Source organism: Prionailurus viverrinus, chromosome A3, assembly GCF_022837055.1.
Source record: "Prionailurus viverrinus isolate Anna chromosome A3, UM_Priviv_1.0, whole genome shotgun sequence".
NCBI lineage: Eukaryota > Metazoa > Chordata > Mammalia > Carnivora > Felidae > Prionailurus > Prionailurus viverrinus.
Genome location: NC_062563.1, coordinates 106,015,525 through 106,038,738, shown reverse-complemented (window position 1 = coordinate 106,038,738; position 23,214 = coordinate 106,015,525). Strand labels below are relative to the sequence as shown.

The 23,214-nt window shown below is 39.6% G+C and overlaps 1 protein-coding gene across 7 annotated transcripts in view; it reads left to right on the top strand.

Moving 5' to 3' along the window:
- MTA3 (metastasis associated 1 family member 3) overlaps positions 1-23,214 on the top strand; it is a 230,301-nt gene that overhangs the window by 96,885 nt on the left and 110,202 nt on the right. For all 7 annotated transcript variants that reach the window (XR_007150767.1, XM_047851954.1, XM_047851953.1 and 4 more), the window contains one exon: positions 14,037-14,163. Coding sequence is in view for 6 of the 7 variants with exons in the window: in XM_047851954.1 (XP_047707910.1) it covers positions 14,037-14,163 (127 nt within the window). In the remaining variant the exon portion in view is untranslated. The remainder of the gene's footprint in view (positions 1-14,036; positions 14,164-23,214) is intronic.

Below are 23,214 nucleotides of genomic sequence, written 5' to 3'. Positions count from 1 at the left end.
TTTACTTTGTTTGTTAATGTATGGGAATTCCAGGTGGTTTATGTTCTTAATGAGATCTGGTATTTTTAGTCTTTTAAATTTTCACCATTATGAGACGGTAAGTTTTCTTTCATTAGGCCAAAGGGCCATACTCAGGTTGAATAAAATGAGAGCTAGGGTGACCAACCATCCTGACGGGTTCTCTGAACAGAGAACTTTCAGTTTTAAAACCAGGACAGTTCCAGTCACCCTAAATGAGGCTCTCCACTGATTTAGTCAACACGATGTGAAGGTAGTCGAAGAAGGAAATTCTCATGGTCTAGCCAAGTTCAAGTACAGATAAGGCCTGGGCCAGCCTTGTGCAGTCTTGCGTTCTCTAGTTTAAAAATGATGGGGACCCACCCACCCCAGCCCCCTCCTTTTCCTTCAGGTCTCACTTAAGCTATGCTTCTTCACAGAAGGCTCTGCTGGCCCCTCAGGTTACATTAGTTTCCTCTGTCCTACTTCTGGAGCACCCTACAGAAGTTTATAATACCACACTTGAGATAATAAATTTTTATCTGTGATCCTGGGTCAACTATTATCTATCAGGGAAGGACTTTTTTTTTTTTTTATATAAGTATATTTATTTATTTTGAGAGAGAGAGAGAAGAGAGAGCACGAGTGGGGGAGGGTCAGAGAGAGAAGGAGATAGAGAATCCCAAGCAGGCTTCTCACTGTCAGCTCAGAGCCCTACATGGGGCTTGAACTCTGGAGCCATGAGATCATGACCTGAGCCAAAATTAAGAGTTGGACACTCAACCAACTGAGGCCTAGAGGTGCCCCCTATCAGGGCAGGACTTTTATGTCTTCCTCACAGCTATCCTCAGAACACATTGGTAGGCACATCAATAAATTTTCTTTCTTTCTTTTCTTTCTTTCTTTCTTTTTCTTTCTTTCTTTCTTTCTTTCTTTTTTTCTTTCTTTCTTTCTTTCTCCTTCCTTCCTTCCTTCCTTCCTTCCTTCCTTCCTTCCTCCTTTCCTTTCCTTTCCTTTCCTTTCCTTTCCTTTCCTTTCCTTTCTTTCCCAGGAAAAGGGTAGGGTTGGGAGGGGAGTAGGTCCAACATATGGCAGGACTGATCATTGGGAAATTTCTCAGCCATGAAAGTTTAGTTTTGATTCCATTGGTGATTGAAAGTGACTGGAGGTTTTGTGTTTTGTTTTTCGTTCTTTTAATCAAAACAGAGGAGAAAGGTGAGTTGCGTCGTAGGAAGATGATGGCTTCTGTGTCCGTAATGATTTGGGGAGGATGGTGGTCTGGTAATGCTGGAAAATTTGGTTACTTCTAATCCTTTTGTTTTGTTACTTAAATTTAAAAATTGATAGCAAGTGGGAAAATGCATGGTGGCATGTTAAGGCTGTATAAAATTCCAGATGGACTTTGAATATATTATAAGATTGGGCAGCCTTTGCCAGATGCAGTGTTCTTTGAATAAATAAATGTAAAGCAGAAATAGCTTAAATTTCTGATGGGATCCTAACTTGCTGTAGAACAACTTATGAGTCATTATATCATACAATGTGAAGATAAAATTTGTAGCAGGTTTCTTAAATTCAATAAAGTAAAAAAGTCTTGCTTCAGGCAGTTTTTATTTTTCTTTTCAGGTTAGACTTCAGTTAGTAATTCTTTTGCAGAGATCAGTCATTCCTGAATATCTTTCAGGGTGGTCTGGAGGACAGAACAATTTTCATAATAACTCTAAGTTGTCATTTAATTGTTCCACTAATTCTCTCATGAGTACGTAGCTGAGTTTTTCCAGAGACTATATGACATGCAATGGCATCATCACTCTCATGATAATGTGGACTGTGTGCTTGTAATTTCTTGTGTTTTAAAAATTTCTTCATTTTAGGGGTGCCTGGGTAGCGCAATTGATTAAGCGTCTGACTTCGGCTTAGTCATGATCTCATGGTTTGTGAGTTTGAGCCCCACATTGGGCTTGCTGCAGTCAGCGCAGAGCCCACTTTGGATCCTCTGACCCCCACTCTCTCTGCACCTCCCCTCCTCTTGCGCAGGCATTCTCCCTGTCTCTGTCTCCCTCAGGAAAAAAAAAATTTCCTCATTTTAATTTCTAATACAGTATTGGTAGATATAACACATTAAACAAACGCTCTTTGAGGTCTTAGGGTTTAAGATATAAGTAGTTCTGAGACTTAAAAGCTTAAAAACAGTAGAGATTACCTACAAATAAAATCTTTTTCAAAAAAAGTGAAAACAGATTTTTAATTTGTTTTTATTTTAATATGACTTGCCTTCTTAATGAAGAGCCATTTTTTTGGTAATTATTTATTTTTTATTTATTTATTTTTTTAATTTTTTTTTTTTTCAACGTTTATTTATTTTTGGGACAGAGAGAGACAGAGCATGAACGGGGGAGGGGCAGAGAGAGAGGGAGACACAGAATCGGAAACAGGCTCCAGGCTCCGAGCCATCAGCCCAGAGCCCGACGCGGGGCTCGAACTCACGGACCGCGAGATCGTGACCTGGCTGAAGTCAGACGCTTAGCCGACTGCGCCACCCAGGCGCCCCTATTTTTTAAAGCTTATTTTTTTATTTTGAGAGAGAGAGAACAAGTGGGGAAGGGGCAGGGGGAAATAGGGACAGAGGATCCAGAGCAGGCCTCATGCCCATGAACTATGATTATGACCTGAGCTAAAGTCGGATGCCCAACCAACTGAGCTACTCATGTGCCCCAAGATCCTTATTTTAGAATATAGGAATTGTTTTCCAGATGTCAAAGATCATATTAAATGTCATTTAAGAAATAGTAATAGCAGGGGTGCCTAAGTGGCTCAGTTGGTTAAGCATCCAACTTCAGCTCAGGTCATGATCTCATAGTTGGTGAGTTTGAGCCCTGCATCAGGCTCTGTGCTGACAGCTCAGAGCCTGGAGGCGGCTTGGGATTCTGTGTCTCCCTCTCTATCTGCCCCTACCCTGCTCTCTCTCTCTCTCTTTCTCTATCTTTCAAAAATAAGTAAACATTAAAAAAAACTGAAAAAACCCAAAAAACAGAAATAGTACTAGCAGAGTGCCTGGCTGGCTTAGTGGTCAAGCCTCCAGCTCTTGATTTTGGCTCAGGTCGTGATCTCACAGTCATTAGATCAAGCCCTGTGTCAGGCTTCATGCTGGGTATGGAGCCTGCTTAAGATTCTCTCCTCCCTTTCCCTCTGCCTCTCTCTCTCCAAAAAAACAAAAAATAAAAAACAAACAAAAAATAGTAATAACAAAAAATATATAGTAATAGCAGTTTTTAAAATCTAATTCTGTGTTAGACATTGTGCTAAGCAATTTATGTGCATTATCTCAATACTTACAGTAACCTTATGAGGGAGGAAGAATTATGTACACATTTTACAGATAAAGAAACTGAGGATTACAAAGAGTAAATAACTTGCCCAAGGTCACATAACTGGGAGCATTGGGTACTAGACTTTGGATTCAAGTGTGACTCTGAAGCCTGATCTCCCATCCACCTTGTTAGATCTTGAAAGAATTGTGAAAAGTGGAGCCCCTTGAACAGTAACTTTTTGGTAGTTACTCTGTGTAGTGTTTTTTTTTTAAATTTTTTTTTAACGTTTATTTATTTTTTGGGGGACAGAGAGAGACAGAGCATGAACTGGGGAGGGGCAGAGAGAGAGGGAGACACAGAATCGGAAGCAGGCTCCAGGCTCTGAGCCATCAGCCCAGAGCCTGATGTGGGGCTCGAACTCACGGACCGTGAGATCGTGACCTGAGCTGAAGTCGGACGCTTAACCAACTGAGCCACCCAGGCGCCCCCTCTGTGTAGTGTTTATGTCTTAACTTTGTGCATCTGTCCTTGCAGCCACTGACTTGTGTTACCTGATAATTCTTACCCAGTCTCTTGTAAACATTTCTCGAATCCCCATGAGTAAAAGAGCATGAATACAAAGATAAATGGCCCAGCTTTGTTCTCAAGGGACTGTAAATCAGATGGATTGTAGTGCAAGACATTCTGTCACAAGTACGTAAGCTCATGTGGGTTCTGCTTTGTGGCAAAGAGCAGGGGATTCTGCTGCATGGAGATTGGCGAAAGTCTGAATAGATCAGGTACCATATCTCAGAGACTTCTTCCAACTTTACATTTGATCTTCTTACTTCTGGTAACTTTTCATCTACTCCAGTATTCTCTCTTGTTTATATCATGTGTTTCTTTCTTTCTTTCTTTCTTTCTTTCTTTCTTTCTTTCTTCCTTCCTTCCTTCCTTCCTTCCTTCCTTCCTTCCTTCCTTCCTTTCTTTTTTTAAGTTTCTTTTGAGAGAGAAAGAGCAAACAGGAGAGGGAGAGAGAGAGAGAGAGAGAGAGAGAGAGAGAGAGAGAGAGAGGATCTCAAGCAGGCTCCACACTGTCAGCACAGAGCCTGACAAACTGTGAGAGCATGACCTGAGCCAAAATCCAGAGTCAGACACCTAACCAACTGAGCTACCCAGGGGCCCCTCATGCATTAAAATAAAAAAAAAAAATTTAATGTTTATTTATTTTTGAGAGAGAGAGAGAGAGAGAGAGAGAGACAAACAGCACGAACAGGGGAGGAGCAGAGAGAGGGGGAGGCACAGAATCCAAAGCAGGCTCCAGGCTCAGAGCTGTCAGCACAGAGTCCAACGCAGGGCTCTAACTCCAGAACTGCAAGATCATGACCTGAGCTGAAGCTGGATGCTTAACTGACTGAGCATTTCTTTACAAAAGCATTGGACTCTTAGTTCCTGCCTGATTTTGATCTCCCAAGCCGTCCTACTTTTCTATTTTGCTCTCTTCCTTTTTTAATTTTCAAAACCAAAATTTATTTGTATATTTAATATTTATAAATATGTATATTTATTTGCATATATTTCAGAAATTGGTTAATGCCAGTTGAAATTTACATTTTTGCAAGGTGATAGAAAGAGATGAAGAAAACAAAGATATAGGTTAAAGAAATTATTATCAGGGCACCTGGGTGACTCCGTTGGTTAAGCGTTGGACTTTGGCTCAGGTCACGATCTCATGGTTCATGAGTTCGAACCCTGAGTTGGGCTCTGTGCTGACAGCTCAGAGCCTGGAGTGTGCTTCAGATTCTGTATCTCCCCCCCTCTCTCTCTGCCCCTCTCCTGCTTGTGCGCGCGCGCTCTCTCTCTCAAAAATAAATAAACATTAAAAAAAGAAAGACATGATTATCAACTATAGATGTTATTGCCATGAAGGAAAAAAAATAGAGCTTAACCTGGATTAGAGTTTTGGTACAGGGAAAGGACTGATACCCTTCTATTGGGTCCTGTTACTTTTTATTTCAAAGTATTTTTAGGAAGCAGAAAAGAGGCAATAATGTAGTGTTAATTATGAATCTACCAGCCAGGTTTGTGTTCTCTTAATATTTTCACAGATTTGCTTCAGATTCTTATAGTGTCATGTGTATGCCTTCCCAACCCCATTCCGTTCCTAGTTTCTCTATAGGTGAATTGATGTCTTAACTTGGTGTGTTTTTTCCATTCATGTTTTTATATTTTTGCTATACATATGTGTATTTTTATAGAGCACTGTTTTTACATTAAAAAAATAAATGTTATTGTACATATGTATCCTTCTACAGATTGCTTTTTTGCTCAACATCAAGTTTTTGAGATCCATGCATGTTCGTACTTGGAATCATTCATGCATTTTTAGCTACTGAATAGAATTTCATTACATGAGTGTACTGAAATTTATTCTTTTGGCCTTTTTTGCATTGTGTGTTTGTGTATGTTTTTACAGTCCAGAGGTCTCTCTCTCTCTCTCTTTCTCTCCCTTTTTTTTTAAGTAACTATCATGCCATGAATTCATAGGTAATGGGTTCCAGCAGCTCAGGCTCTTTCCACAGGTTCTGACAAAGTGCGCTTCTCCGGGTGGGGCAGGCTGGGGCTTCAGTTGAATCAAGTACCTTTGTCTTTGGCGTCCTCCTTTTTCTGATCATTTTCCTTCACACGGTTCAGGAAGCTGTCTCTACTCTTAGAGTGCTTATTACTATGCTCAATACGTTCACTAATTCACTTGGCAAGAATCTTGCCCCAAACTTGCCGATTTACAACAGTGCCAACAGCATGCTGGCAACACTGTAGACTCTTCCAGTTTTGCCACGGTAATACTTGTGGGGCACTGCTTTTTGAACAGTGCCCCTTCCCTTGATGTCTGCAACATCACCTTTCTTGTAGATGAGCATGGATGTGGCCACAGGAACAGCTCCATGTTTTCTAAAGGCCTAGGGAACATACAGCAGGTGCTGCCTCATTCCCTTTGTGCTGGTCCTTCTGATGCATTCCTGGAGGATGGTGGCTCCGCTGACCTTTTGCATTTTATTTGACTTTTTTCTCAAGTTTAGCTCTTTTGCTTTTGGATAAGTTCATATCTCCTATAATTCGTCTTTTAAAAAATGGGGCGCCTGGGTGGTTCAGTCGGTTAAGCGGTCGACTTCGGCTCAGGTCATGATCTCACGGTCCGTGAGTTCGAGCCCCGCGTCGGGCTCTGTGCTGACAGCTCAGAGCCTGGAGCCTGTTGCAGATTCTGTGTCTCCCTCTCTCTGACCCTCCCCTGTTCATGCTCTCTCTCTGTCTCAAAAATAAATAAATGTTAAAAAAAATTTTTTTTTTAAATAAAAAATGTATACGATTTGGTAACTTTTAGTATAGTCACAAATTTGTGCAACCATAACCATTATTTAATTCCAGGACATTTTTATCACTCCGAAAAGAAACCCATCCCTGTTATCAGTCTCTCCCCCATTTCCCCTCCACCCAATCCCTAGCAACTACTCATTTACCTCCTGTCTCTGGATTTGCTCATTCTGGACTTTTCATATAAATGGAATCATATAGTATATGGCCCTTTGTGTCTTTCACTTTCATAATGTTTCATTTAGTATAATGTCTCAAAGTTCATCTATGTTGTAGAATAAATCATCAGCACTTCATTCCTTTTTATGGCTGAGTAATACTTGGTTTATGGTAACTATGTTTAGCAGTCTGAAGAACTGCCAAACTGTTTAACAATGCAGCTGCACCATTTTACATTCTCACCAATAATGTACAAAGATTCCAATTTTCCACATTCTTGCCAATGCTTGTTATATCTTTTTGATTGTAGTCATCCTAGTTGGTTTGAAATACCTCCGTATATTTTGATTTGCATTTCCCTAGTGACTAATGATGTTGAACATCTTTTCATTTACTTATGGGCCATTTGTATATCTCTTGGACAAATGTCTGTTGAAATCCTCTGCCCACTATTTAATGGGTTTTTTTTTTTTTTTAAGTGTTGTAAGAATTCTTTATATATTCTGGATACTAAATTCTTACCAGAAACATGTATGCAAATATTTTCTCCCATTCTGTGGTGTAGATTGTTTCTACTTTATTTTCTTTTTTGTAAGTAAGCTTTGTGCCCAACATGGGGCTTGAACTTACAACCCCAAGATTGAGTCACATGCTCTACTGATTGAGCCAGCCAGGCGCCCCATCTCTAGTTTCTTGATAGTGTCCTTTTAAGTACAAAAATTTTAATATTCCATTCATAAATATTTTTTGGTTGCTTATGCTTTAGGGTGCCATAGTAAAGAAACCATTACCTAGTCTAAAGTCATGAAGGTCTATACCTGTATTTTATCTAAGAGTATTATAATTTTAGCTCTTAAATTTAGGAGGTTGATTCATTTTGCATTCATTTTTGTATATGGTGTGAGAGTGAAACTTCATTCTTTCTTGATTCTTCATAACCATATTTGTAGGAAAAAATTGTGTCATTTGTAGAAAAAAGATATTTTCCCCCAACAAATTGTCTTTTTAAAAAAAAAATGTTTATTTATTTTGAGAGAGATGAGGGGGAGGGGGAGAGAGAGCAAGAGAGAGAGAGAGAGAGAGAGAGAGAGAGAGAATCCCAAGTAGGCTCCACTCCACACTGTCAGAGCAGAGCTGTTGTGGGGCTCGATCTCAGGAACCTAAGCTGAAATCGGACACTGACTGAGCCACCCAGGCGTCCCGTGAATGAGTTGTCTTGATACATTTGTCCAAAATCAATTAACCATAAATGTATGAGCTTATTTCTAGACTCTCTTCCTCTGATGTATATGCCTGTCCTTATGCTAATACCACACGGTCTTGCTGTAGCTTTGAAATATGGAGGTGTGTGAGAGTCCTTTTAAATTCTTTTTCAAAATTATTTTGGCTGTTATGGGTCACTTATATGTCCGAATGAATTTTAGGGTTTGTTGGTCAATTTTTGTGAAAAGACCGCTGAAATTTTGGTAGAGGTTGCATTGAATCTGTAGATCAGTTTAGGGAGAATTGCAATTTAACCATAGGAAGTCATTCAGTCTGTGAACGTAGTCTTTCCATTTATTGATTGATTTATTTCAACAGTGTTTTGTAGTTTTTAGTATGCAAGTTTTGTCCTTTGTTATTTTTCTAAGTATTTTTTTCCTATTGTGCCATTGTAAATGAAATTGTTTTCTTTTCTTTTTTTTTTTTTTTTAATTTTTTTTTTCAAAGTTTATTTATTTTTGGGACAGAGAGAGACAGAGCATGAACAGGGGAGGGGCAGAGAGAGAGGGAGACACAGAATCGGAAACAGGCTCCAGGCTCCGAGCCATCAGCCCAGAGCCTGACGCGGGGCTCGAACTCCTGGACCGCGAGATCATGACCTGGCTGAAGTCGGACGCTTAACCGACTGCGCCACCCAGGCGCCCCGAAATTGTTTTCTTTTTAAAAAAAAATTTTTTTTAACATTTATTTATTTTTGAGACAGGGAGAGACAGCATGAACGGGGGAGGGTCAGAGAGAGGGAAACACAGAATCTGAAACAGGCTCCAGGCTCTGAGCTGTCAGCACAGAGCCTGACGTGGGGCTCGAACTCCCGGACTGCGAGATCATGACCTGAGCCGAAGTCGGCCGCTTAACCGACTGAGCCACCCAGGCGCCCCGAAATTGTTTTCTTAATTTCAGTTTTGGATTTTTCATTGCTAATGATGGAAATATAACTGATTTTTCTTTACTTGCTAATGATGGAAATATAACTGATTTTTCTTTACTGAATATTTGTCTCTAAACTGTCAAACTGTTTTTCTTCCCTTCAGATAGTTTCCTGAAATCTCAATTGTCACAAAATCCTTCTAATTTTATTCAACTTGCTTATTCCTTTTTTCAGAACTTTTTTTCTTACTAGGCAAACTTGAGTTACATCAATACTGAGCTATTTTCAGTCCCAATAATATGCCTTCAAACATTTGGATACTTGTTAAATGCATCTACAGACAAATTTTTAACCACCTGCTTTTCTGTACGGTCTGTACCAGTAACATCTTATCATTGTGGGCTGATATTCCATTAAAATAGAGACCTAAGGAAGCTTGGGAAAAGTCTGTGGAGGGCTCTCCTCCTGTCTACTTCCCCCTCCACACCTCCCAACTAACTGGTAGGAATTATTAGAATGCCAGTCTATTCTGAAGAACACCCAGTTTCAAGTCCAGAAGTACCTAGAATCAGTAATGACTGCTCCCTCCTTCCCTTCTGTCCCTTGTTCAGATACCTAAATTCATCAGTGGCTGGCTCTGGTCTTGTGTATGTCACATGCCCATTCTTTAGAGCTTTGCCCAAGTTCCTGATTGTAACCTACTGCTGAAAAGACTGATCTCCCAAATCCCATAGCTGGATGTTCTGATATTCTGGAGTATTTGGCTAGTTTGATTTGCTCTCTGATCCCCACTTCTTGGACAGTGTTTGTACTCACTTTGTCCCATCCCCTCTCAGCCTGCATGTGTAATTAGCCTTGCTGAGATTTTTGGCCATGGCTTCTTTCTCATCCTGCAGTCTAAAACTTTGAAATTTGTAAGAGCCTTGGTGGGTTGTGTATTATGTGGCCCATACTACTAAAACAGAAGATATTAGTATTTTTTTAAGTTTGTTTATTTATTTTGAGAGAGAAGAGAGCAAGCGGGCGCGAGAGGGGGAGAGGGTCAGAGAGAGAGAGAGAATGAGAGAGAGAGAGAGAGAGAGAGAGAGAGAGAGAGAGAGAATCCCAAGCAGGCTCTGTGCTGTCAGCATGGAGCCTGACACAGGACTCAAAAACCATGAGATCATGACCTGAGCCCAAATCAAGAGCTGGACGCTTAACCGACCGTACCACCCAGGTGTCCCAGAAGATACCAGTATTAAGTATAGTGATATTTATATTGCTCCTTAAAATTTTATACAATCCCCATTGTTCAGTTTCCTTCTCTACTCTTTCTCCCCTCTATGCTTCCAGTCAGTGCCTTATTACTAATAAACTGTATGGAAAGTTTTCCAGCTGTAAAGAAAGTATAGTAACTAATTTGGCATCAATCTCTTATCACTGTATAGAGTATGGGACTTATACGTCAATAACTGTTAGAAGGTAGCAAATTTGATGTTTCATCAGCTTGGTAAAACGGTTTAAGACAAATTAAGAATATATTACCATGTACTCAATTTCTGATGATAATTATATTAGGTCTTTTTAAATTTTTCATTGCCTAAATGCCGGTTTTGCCATTATGACCATTTAATGTTTTTAGGATTTAATGGCTTGAGAATCATTCCTATTCAGAAGCCAATGTAAATTTATAAAAATATGTAAATGAAGTTTAACTAGTACATTTTGAAAGGTGACTTTTAGGTACTGTTGTGATTTCGGTTTTTGTTGTGGTTGCACGTAAGAGATTCTAGGCCTTTTCACTCTGCAGTCAGAGGTTGTATAAGGGAATAAGATTTGCTGCTCTTATTGGTAAAGTTTGTTGTGGTTTTAGCTGTACAGGGTACACATTAGAATTCAGTTAGCTTGTGTTTTACAGAACAACAATTTATCAAATCCTAATTAAGTAAAGGGTATAATTTGATACGTGATATTTGCTGGTGCTGATATTGCTAATGCAGCAGTAACTTCATTGATTCCACTGGTGAAATGCCTATGCAAGTAAATGGCTCTTTTAGGGCTGTGTTTCTGTTTGAGTAGTTCATTAAAAAGAATATTCAAAGAATTTTAAATCATTTTAGTCTTTTTTTGGAGCTAGGTGAATCTTTCTCTAAGTCAGTTTTTCAGGTTCATTTTCAATTAAAGAGTTTTAAAAATTTGAAAGCACTGTAGAAAAGATCTGATGTTTAGCCCATTCATTATCCTTATGCAGTTCAAAAGCTCTGCTATAACTAGAGAATTATGTGTGGTAAAATCCCTTTTGTGGTTCTGGGTCCCCAAATAGGAACTTAGAAGAATAGGGAGAAATATAACACACGTGTATATATTTCTCTGTGTCTCTGTGTGTGTGTGTTGCCTATCAGTGTCCCAAAATTAAAGTCTCTGAGTCCTAAACTTAAACTCTTCCTGCATGAAGAGCAACCCCCATCCCCACCTCCACCCCCTTCCAGTAGTATCATTGGCTGAGTCCTCAGTGCCCCTGATGTTCCCACACAGTCTGGTCCAAGTAAGACTGCAGAGGATCTGTGAGCCCTGAGAGCTTTTATATTAAGAAATTTTTGTATCTAAAATTATTTTAAATTATATCTGTAAATGACATTGGTCATTTTTTTTCTTTAAAAAGATTTTGTTTTTAATGTTTATTTTAGAGAGAGCGAGTGTGAATGGAAGAGGGGCAGCAGAGGAGGGGCAGAGAGAGAGAGAGAGAGAGAGAGGGAGACACAGAATCCAAAGCAGGCCCTAGTCTCTGAGCTGTCAGTGCAGACCCCGACATGGGGCTCGAACTTAGAAACTGTGAGATTATGACCCAAGCTGAAGTCAGACACCTAACCGACTGAGTCACCCAGACACCCCTTTAATAAGATTAGTAAATTCAGCTTTTAAATTTTTATTACTATTGTAATTAAAAAAATTTTTTTTGACATTTATTTATTTTTGAGAGACAGAGAGAGACCAAGTGTGAGCGGGGGAGGGGGCAGACAGAGAGGGAGACACAGAATCTGAAATAGGCTCAAGGCTCTGAGCTGTCAGTGCAAGGCCCGACTTGGGGCTCAGACTTACTAACCGTGAGATCGTGACCTGAGCCAAAGTCGGAAGCTTAACCAACTGAGCCACCCAGATGCCGCTAATATTAGTTTTTAAATGTTCATTTTTGAGAGAGAGAGAGACCAAGAGCAAGTGGAGAAGGGGCAGAGAGACAGGGAGACACAGAATCTGAAGCAGGCTCCAGGCTCTGAGCTGTCAGCACAGAGCCTGACTTGGGGCTCGAATTCACGAGCCATGAAATTATGACCTGAGTCAAAGTTGGATGCTTGACTGAGTCACCCAGGCGCCCCTAAATACAGTTTTTTTTAAACTTATGTAAAACTTTGCTGTCTCCTGTCCCTTGCTTCCAACGCTGCTTCTCAATAACTTCTGCTCACGGCTTGTTTCCAACACTTCAACTAGTGCCTGTTTGGGCACTTAATAAATCTTGGTTGAATGAAAGAAAGGTTGTTCTTACTCTGTTTCCAGACTGATAAATAATTTACAGTTTACAAGCACAGCGTCTAGGTAGCTTAGTCGGTTGAGTGTCCGACTCTTGATTTCAGCTCACGTCATGATCCCAGAGCTGAGCCCCATGTTGGTCTCTGTGCTGAGTTTGGAACCTGCTTGGGATTCTCTCTCCCTCTGCCCCGCTGCTCCTATCCCCTGCTCATGTGTGCACTTTCTCTTTCTCAAATTAGAAACAAAACAAAAAATCAAGTATGGTTCTAGGTTGCCTGTCGTTTTCCCTCTTGGATAGCATTGCTTTAGCATCTTAGGATGGAATAGTATTACTATTCATGTATAATTCCACACTGATTCTAGTTTCTTTGCATGTGACCTATGTTTCTTTTCTGTAAGCGTTCGTGATCTCATGTTAGCACTTAAATAAATTAAGTGTGCCAGAAATTCAGTTTGGATGGTCCTCTTCCTCAGTAAGGGGAAATGTTCTTGAATCATTTCTTTGATAAGTCTTCCTCCACTCCCTCTCCCCACCAAAAGAGATAATGAAATGTGTTTTCTCTATTGTTTCTGTCTGGAACTTTTATTCCTGGGATGTTGGACTTTATAAAGTATCTTTTAATTTTTTAAAATCTGTTGGTTGTCACATATTTATCTCTATGTCTTAGTGTTGAAATTTCTGGGAGATTTCCTAATTAGTACCTTATAATCCTTCTAATAGCTTTTTTGTTTGTGTTATCAAATTAAAAAGTATTATCTTATTTCTTGTTTTCTGATTGTTCTCTTTTTAAAATAGAGTATTCTGGGATTTAGTTACAGTGTTGTAGATGGACTTTCAACCTTTCCTCCTGGCTTTGTCTCTCGCCTCCTCCTTTCTCACTGTACTTTTTGGTATCTTGAGGGTTAAGGCACTCAAGCTTTGCGCTTGCCTCTTCCTTGCATCTGTCTATACATACATAGATTGTCACTTCCTTCTCTTGGCTAAGCGTATACTTTCTGTTTTGTTTTCTTTTGTTTTTATCTGCCTTCCATCTTCTAAAACTTTTTTTAGTCAAAAGTTTTTGTCGTTATTGCTTCCATTTTTACTGTCATTGAAATATTGGTACATCTTAATTGTATTTTATTTTAATATTTTAATGTTTATTTTTGAGAGAGAGAAAGAGCGCATGAGCCTGCGAGCATGATTGGGGGAGGGGCAGAGAGGGGGGGGGGGCGGGAGACGGAGACACAGAATCCAAAGCAGGCTCCAGGCTCTGAGCTGTCAGCACAGAACCCAACACGGGGCTCAAGCTCAGGGATTGCAAGATCATGACCTGAACCAAAGTCAGACACTTAACTGATTGAGTCACCCAGGTGCCCCCATCTGCCATTTTAAAATTGGAATTCTTCATCTTTGTTTGTGGCCTGGTTAATGTTATTTTATGGTTGTAACTCAAATAACAAATTAAATATGTAAATTTAAAATAAAAAATAATAAAATCAGTTGGTTTGAAGAAAATATTGAATGAAAGGTTGGTCTGTCTTAATTTCCAGATAGATAATGTGCTTTGTAATAATGCATTCTTTGAATTTTATTTGTGTAGAAGAAATTGAGGAAGAATCTGAAACAACAATTGAGGCGGACTTGACTGATAAACAGAAACATCAGTTGAAACATAGAGAGCTCTTTTTGTCTCGCCAGTATGAATCTCTGCCTGCAACACATATCAGGTAAGAACTTCTTAGAAGTTGATATGAAGTATTCAATAATGTGACAGAAAAAATACAAAACAGCCTTCTTTGAAGCATTTCCAAACTCTTTCATGATCTTGCTCAAATTAGTTTATTCTAGGTCTCATAATGGAATTTTATCTTGGAAATTTATAGTGTTACTACCATATTAAAGCCCTGTGAGTGTTTTCAAGTAAAGTAACCATTTTAGCTTTATTTTAATCCAGACTTTCCCAATTTATTTGAGTATCCGTTAGCATCCTACAGAACAGTATCCAGCAAACAGTATTTTAGGAAATTCTGGTCTTCACCAGATTTCTAGAACATTATGGAGTCAGTCATTAGAATTCCAGAACTGAAACACAAGATCTGGTTCCCAGGCAGGTGACTCTTGGTTTTGTAGACTGTATTTTCTATTGAGGGACTCTGGGATGAAAAAGTTTCTGTTTTTTATTACTTACTTGCATCCTCTCTATGCATTGACGGTAAGCAAAAGTGAAAACATTTTGTCCCTGGTTTGTCGTTTTGGGGGCTGTAGATGGAATGGTGGCATCTTTTATGATACGCTGGAAGTGGTAAAATTCAAGCATAAACATCTCGGATGTCTAACAAAATGTTTGCACTCAGAAGATGTACAATTACTGACCCTCAAGGTCAGGTAAACTTGGCATTTAGTCAACCTTGGAGAGACTGTGGGGTGTGTTTCACTCAGAGGGAACAAGTGTGTGTGGCTGTGTGCAGGGGTGGTGCATGTGAGGGGCTGCAGGGTTTTTGTCCCCTTCGTGTTAAAGAAATTTCTTCAACTTTTGTTCACAATCTTTGCTTCTTTAATTCACCTCTCTACCAGTCATGATTGTCTTAACAACTGTTTATATAAGGAATTTCAGGGTATTAAGTCTTTATTTCAAAAATTGGCCCCTCTTCTTTAACCCCCAGTGTGGGTACTGAATCTGTCTTTTTTAGGCTAAGACAGATTTGGAGACGTAAGCTGTGATTTGGTCCTCGTATCACACACACAGACACACACCCAGCTCCCAGGACGTAAGTGCATATTTCCCTTTTCAGAAACGGACACAGATTTTCTAAAGCAGAAAATGTATGACAGATACTGGAATTCCTCGTGCTCTAAATCTTTTCAGAAATAACTTGATCTTAGTAGTTAACATCACAGCATTGCTTTATTAGGTTTTTTAGGGGACACTGTATTTAGATTGGCTAGAGTTAGTGTATTCTGTGTGACTAGGTCCTTTGCTGGAAAAAATAATCTGGATCTGGCCAGGTAATATGGAAACAGTCATTTTACCTACCAGTGGGGTATTTTAAGAAGTAGGAAAGTAAGTTATTTTTGTCCAGATGGAACATGAAAACATATTTCATAATTTTCTTAAAGACATATATGACTAATAATGTTCGAGAGCCATATGCATTTATTACTTAATTGGAAGAAACTAGAATCTACAGATTCATTTTAAGCTCAAGAAGTAATGTGGCTAGTCATAAGAATCCTGCCAGAATGAGAATCTGACAAATGGTTTTAAAAATGTACCCAAAACACGAAAGTACATTTTTAATTTACCGTCCTGATAGCTTAGAATCTGTTTATAAGTAATGTTTCCTTTAACAGATTGCTTGGAATGGAAAAACTAGTAATGTGTTTTTTGTCATCCATAGAACTAAGTGAGTATATTGGAATATAATTAGCAAGACACCCGTGTGTTGAGCATAGAAATTATGTAGAATACATGATCATTCATTCAGTCCCTGTTGAACATATTTCCTGAATATATTCTAGAATAAGGCCCTTACTGAGTGCTTGATAAATAAGGTGAGGTCCCCCGTCTTTGAAATTCAAGGGGTTTACTGGGTGCATTTACCAGTAATTTGTTTTGAATTATTAAACATTTGAGGCTTTATTTTTTTATTTTTTCCAAGTTGAGAGGGAATAGTTCAGAGCCACTCTTTCTCATCTGTTTCTCATCTGCTCTCATTTTCTAACAGCTGAAGTGGTAGGGGTTAGGGATAGTCTCCGGCCAAAGCCTGGAGCCACGCTGACCAGCCCACAGGCTGATGCATGGAACAAGTACACATTGGAGTGATCTTCACATTTTGCTAATGTTGAAGTCATGCCCTATCTATTTCTGCTATAACAGGAGAAAATGACTCAAGTCCCATTGTTCTTTGGCAGCAAAGAGCGGTAATTCGGTGAATACTGGCTTTTTATTCTCCAGGGACATTATCAAGTGCCCAGAATTTCCTCAGTGCCACATGGAATGTAGGAGAAAACATTCTTGAATGCCTTTGTGGTGTGTGAGCAACAATACTCACTGGATAGTATAAGCTTTTCAAAGTGGTATGGAGACCACTCTTTGTTCCTTCTGATTCCGCTGGCAGAGAGAGAGTAAACCAGGACTGGGACAATTCTGGACACTTGGTGATTCACCTTGTGTTTGTGAGCTAGATAGGACTTGAACAATGAAAGTGTCTTTGGAACACTTCTTTGGGAGGTGGTGTTGGTAAGGAGCGAGGCAGCATGTTTCATGCACGGTGCCTTAAGTCATTAGTAATAGCTTATACGCTACAGACACTCTAAAGCACTGTAAAATTGTTATGCAGCTGCTAGACCTGTTATGGGTATATAATACTGTATTCAGTCTCACAGATAGACTGTATTTATTGAACTTGGCTTTCAAAAATTCTAACATTCATTGAACCTTTGTGACAGATATTGTTCCAGTTGTTTTATATGTACTTTATTTAATCCCCACAATCACTTTATAAAGTAGGTTCTGTTATTATCCCCATTTTACAGATGAGACTGAAGCACAAAAAGATAAAGTAACTTGTCAGTGTCACAGGTTTAAATGGCAGATTGAGAAATTGAACCAGACCACCTGGCTGCAGATAGACAGCTTACGATGTATATATGACTGTAAGTGTTAGAAAAGCATCAGAGATTCAAAACAAAGCTGTTGAGTTACCTGTTGGATAGGTAGGTTCTTTGATATTTTATTTTTTCACATAAGTTTTCTATTTATACATTCAGGTCAAATGGACAGAACTAAACTAAAAACTAAGTTAAGCATATAGACTGTACTATTACACTAAAAGATGATGCTACAATGCTAGATATGTGGTGGCAAGTAGGAACTACTTACTTGATTGGGTGCCTCAGTCATGGATGTGTCTTATATGTGTTCCAGTGTCAGTTTTTCCACATCTTGAACACAAAGAGCTTGGCCTTTTATAAGCTAATTACAGTATCGTACATGTAATGGTTAATGTCTCTTCCAAGCCTCTGGTGCAGGTCGTCAGTCATGTAAAAAGAGCCAGTCCTTACCTGTTTGCCAACCTTGGGATCTGGATCACAGCCTTTGAAGTTACGCTTCATTGTGTCTTAAAAGCATTTTCTTAGATACCTGTTGATTATTGGCCTCAAATTTTTCCTGTAGTAAGGGCTTTTGGACCTGATGATTCGTTCTTTAAGTCTGTCTTGTTATGAAAAGTAAGTGGTGGTAGGTAAACCATTATATCCGTGTTGCAGACCTGGCCCTCTTTCTGAGCATCTGTGGTAAGGATCCTGTCTACCTCATTGCTTAACCCTTGACTATGCTTTTTAAGAAGTCCAGAGAACCTATTCCAGAACCTAAATGTGATGTCAGCTGTAGGATAAGTCTGAAAGACATAGGTGCACATAGTGTTCAAGCAGTCCTTTAATGGCAGGGTACTTTGGAGAAAGCCTTATATTCTTATCCTTTTAAACAAATTTTAGGTTAGGATTCCAGAATATAAACATCACCACCATCATAATCACCATTATTGCTCTGTGGAAGACTGGCTGTAGCCACAATGTGTAATAAACTTTTCATGGTTTATGTGGTACCCTGTTGCTTCTGCATGGTCTCCTCACGTCCAAAACAAGGAGCTTTCTTAATTCAATTGAAAAAGTATCTTGAGCAGCTGATAAAAATCTTATGGCTTAGGTATAATTTGTCTAGATTGTCTAGGTTTGTCTAGACATTGTCTTAGAGTGTAAGATTCCTTTTTTGTTTTTTGAAAGTTTATTTGAGAGAGGGAGAGAGAGAAACGCAAGCAGCCCAACACATGGCTCGATCTCATGAATCATGAGATCATGACCTGAGCTGAAATCGAGTCGGATGCTTAACCAACTGAGCCACCCAGGCGCCCCAGAGTGTTAGATTCTTGAAGGTCGGTATCTTTATCTTTTTCCTGCCTACTGCAGAACACAGCACAGCACAAAATAGCCAGTCAGAATTTGAAGCTTGCATAGTTGTCATTTAACTTTGTTATCTTTGAGGAAATGAAAATCATCAACGGATAATAGAATAATGTCTTCTTAATTATTACTGATCATAAATGACATTTTAGATTGCGTGCCTCTCTCCTTTCACAAGAATTAAAGATTGGATGTCTGGAATCACAGGTTGCTCAGGACTCTCAGGGAGGGTGAGGTACTCAGAGTCAACATCAAGCTTTTACCAGGAGGACTAGGCAGAGGGGGATAGGAAATTGTTTTTGTGTATATACTGTCACTGAATAAAGTGAATTTCTGAGCCGTACATAGCAGCCATGAGAAAGGGAGAATGGAAGTTTCTAGCGAACAAGAGTTAAAATTTGAGGCATGGAAGACCATAGTTCTTGTCTCAATGTGCATTGTTTGTGAGGGTAGGGAAACAGATAAATAACTCTCCTGTATTTGAGTGTTAGTATAATCGGAAACACCAGATTGTAATGTGTACATATCCTTTGACCTAACAGTTCTACTTTTTGGATTTTATTTAACCAGAGTTCTCGATGCAAGTTTGTGGAGAGATATATACTGATATGATTATTGAAGAATTGTTTTATTTTGTTTAGTCAGTGATTTTTACTTTATGAATAAATGAGATCATTTTCATTTAGCAAGCATGTATCTACATCATGAATGTAAATAGGAATTTGGTATTTGAGAGATTTCAGATTTGTTTTAATATCAGAAAATGCAAGCAACTTTCTTCTTTATGGTTTTCTACGTTTCCATTTTTTCTGAAATGTGAAAACACATTAGACATATAATGGGTAGAAGTTTATTTTAAACTTTGCGAAATTGGGCATTAGAGAGGGAAAATGGCCATTTTGCATTCATCTTCAACATGGCTGGTTCTGATGAAGACAGAGTAGATGGAAATCCACTGAGAGTACTCCTCTTTATCTTCCCTTCTCCAGTAGTAGTAAATTAGTATCATTAACTATACGTACTGTTTGTTTCTTTCTTTCTTTTTTTTTTTTTTTATATTTTATTTCTTTTTTGAGAGCGAGCGTAAGTGGGAGAGGGGCAGAGAGAAAAAGGGACAGAGTATCTGAAGCAGGCTCTGCGCCTACAGGATGACATTAGTGAGCCCATCGTGGGGACTGAACTCATGAACCGTGAGATCATGACCTGAGCCAAAGTCAGACGCTCAATCGACTAAGCCACCCAGGTGCCCCCAGCAGACCTGTTTCTAATTTAGGGGTATATTTTTTCAAATATTTTCTTGCAAAATGCTGTTTTCTTCAAGAATTACTGTCAGTTTGGGGCACCTGGGTGGCTCAGTCGGTTGAGCATCTGACTTCGGCTCAGGTCATGATCTCGTGGTCCGTGAGTTCGAGCCCCGCGTTGGGCTCTGTGCTGACAGCTCAGAGCCTGGAGCCTGTTTCGGATTCTGTGTCTCCCTCTCTTTCTGACCCTCCCCCATTCATGCTCTGTCTCTCTCTGTCTCAAAAATAAATAAATGTTTAAGAAAGAAAGAAAGAAAGAAAGAAAGAAAGAAAAAGAAAGAGAGAGAAAGAAGGAAGGAAGGAAGGAAGGAAGGAAGGAAGGAAGGAAAGGAAGGAGGAAGGAAGGAAGGAAGGAAGGAAGGAAGGAAGGAAGGAAGGAGGGAAGGAAGGAAGGAAAGAATGAATTACTGTCAGTTTAGGGGTGCCTGGGTGGCTCAGTCAGTTAAGTATCTGACTTTGGCTTTGGCTCTGTGCTGTCCACCCAGAGCCTGGAACCTACTCTTGATTCTGTATCTCCCTCTCTTTCTGCCCCTCCCCTGCTCACGCTCTGGTCTCTCTCTCTCAAAAAGAAACATTTAAAAAATTAAAAAAAAATTATTGTCAGTTTATATTCCCACCACAGTATATTATGAATATTCCCATTTTGTAATTCCTTCAACATTACTGCATATTAAAAATTTAAAAAACCCTTTTGTTGTTTATTTTCTGATAATGAAAGAATTATAACTTATTGTTGAAATGTCAAATACAGAAAAAGATACACACTGCCTCTATCATACACTCACAAACACACACGCCTGTAGTTCTCCATTCAGCAGCACCGACATTTTGGTGTATCCTTAGTGCGTTTTTCTTTTCTAATCTTCCGTGTAGCCATTGCATTTTGGCTGCGGGTTGCTGGAACGGACATGGAACGGCAGAGGCGCCGCGTTACTTGTGTGTAGCTTCCTCTCTCATCAGCTTGTGCTTATTCTTCAGCGGCACTGGTGTCATCTTTGCTCTTTCTAGGTTGGTTGGTTTGTTTTTAAATATTTGAGAAATGTGGTTGGAAAGGAACAATGGAACAGCAGGAGGAGGGGAGGATAGTTAAATAAAGGCTGGAAAAATTCCATTCTTGAGAAGCTGACAGACATGCCTGAGAAGTTTGATATACGTGAAGGAGCAGAATAAAACTAGAGTAAGAATACTTTGTCACTCAGGAAGAGTGCTCATTCAAAAACAAGTCGAAGTGTTACCGCAGGCAAAAGATTTCCTGTGATCATGAAGGTACTCGCCTGTTTTCCTGAAGTTTTGCTGTTTCACCTTTTGTATTTTTTTAACCATAAAAAAAATTTTTTTTAATGTTTATACATTTTAGATAGAAAGCAAGAGCGAGAGCGAGAAAGAGAGAGGGAGAGCGAGCAGGGGAGGGGCAAAGAGAGAGGGAGACACAGAATCTGAAGCAGGCTCCAGGCTCTGAGCTGTCAGCACAGAGTCCAATGCAGGGCTCCTGAATTCACGAACCGCGAGATCATGACCTGAGCTGAAGTTGGATGCCTAACTGACTGAGCCACCCAGGGACCCCTAACTATTTTTTTTTAAGTAAGTTCTGTACCTAACATGGGGCTTGAGCTCGTGACCCAGAGATCAAGAGTCATATGCTCCTCTGACTGAGCCAGCCAGTACCTCACTTTTTGTATTTAAGTCTGTTTTTTGTATATGGTGTGAAGAGGGGTCAGTTAGAAAACTAAGTTTTAGAAGATACCATTTACAATTTCATCGAAAAGCATTGAACACGTAGAATAAATCTAAAGAAAGATGTATAAGAAAAGGGGAAAGATCTATAAAAACTCACCATGGAAACTACAAAGGGTTGCTGAAGGAATTTGACTTAAGTAAATGCACTTAAGTAAATATGTCAGTTTTCCCCAAATTGATCTAAAGATTCAGTGCTGTTCCAAGGAAAGGCTCAGCAAGTGTGTTGTGTGTGTGTGTGTAAATTGAGAATTGAGAAATTGATTCCAGAATTTATGAGAATGGAAAGAACCAAGAATAGTGAAAACAAAGTGTTTTCAAATCATGGTTTGTGGACTCCTGAGTGTCCCTTAGACCCTTTCAGGGGTTTTGTGAAATCAAAACTATTTTATAACAATAGTAAGATGTTATTCACCTTTTTTTTTTTTAATTTTTTTTTCAACGTTTATTTATTTTTGGGACAGAGAGAGACAGAGCATGAACGGGGGAGGGGCAGAGAGAGAGGGAGACACAGAATCGGAAACAGGCTCCAGGCTCTGAGCCATCAGCCCAGAGCCCGACGCGGGGCTCGAACTCACGGACCGCGAGATCGTGACCTGGCTGAAGTCGGACGCTTAACCGACTGCGCCACCCAGGCGCCCCATGTTATTCACCTTTATACTGTTTTAGTCTTTTTTTTTTTTTTCAACGTTTATTTATTTTTGGGACAGAGAGAGACAGAGCATGAACGGGGGAGGGGCAGAGAGAGAGGGAGACACAGAATGGGAAACAGGCTCCAGGCTCTGAGCCATCAGCCCAGAGCCCGACGCGGGGCTCGAACTCCCGGACCGCGAGATCGTGACCTGGCTGAAGTCGGATGCTTAACCGACTGCGCCACCCAGGCGCCCCATGTTATTCACCTTTATACTGTTTTAGTCTTGCAAAAGCAGTGGTGGGCAAACTTAGTGTGAATCACACCAGTGGCACTAAATTGTGCTAGAGTCATCGCTGTATTCTTCACCTCTGTGAATTTGCAATGAAACAAACAATAACCAAAATGACAAGTTCCACTTAAGAATGTTCTTGACAAGGGGCGCCTGGGTGGCTCAGTCAGTTAAGCTTCCAACTCTTGATTTCAGTCCAGGTCATGATCTCACAGTTCATGGGATTGAGCTCTGTGTTGGGCTCTGGGCTGACAGTGTGGAACCTACTTGGGGCTCTCTCTCTCCCTCTCTCTATGTTCCTCCCCCACTTGTGCGCTCTCTCTCTCTCTCTCTCTCAAGATAAGTAAACATTTAAACAACAATAAAAAGAATGCTCTTGACAAAATGGTACAATTTATTATTTTAATAAATCTGAATCCCTCATGTCCTAAAACAAAACTGAAAAATTAACACATCAGATTAACCATTGTGCAGTGTAGAGGATCTAGTTCACTGCCATTCAGTATAGTGACGATGCTGTGTAACCATCACTGTTTCAGTGGTTTAACTACCATTAAATGTCTCTTTAACATTCTGCCTCATGAAATGGGAAATACATGTAAATCACTTCTGTCATGTTTGAAAGTGTGATAGTTATCTTGAGAAAAAAAAAAATCTCATGACAGTCTTTGAAATGTAAGCCAAACTACCTGCTTTTTCCTAGAGCGCCGTTATTACTTGCAGTAACCACTGAAAGACAAACTGTGGTTATTTAGACACAAGTGGTTGATGGGTGCCTTTTGAAAATGAAATAAACCTGAAAATCTAGCTGTCTGTTAAGCAACACATTGAAGAGATAGGCAAAAATGAAAAGAGTGCC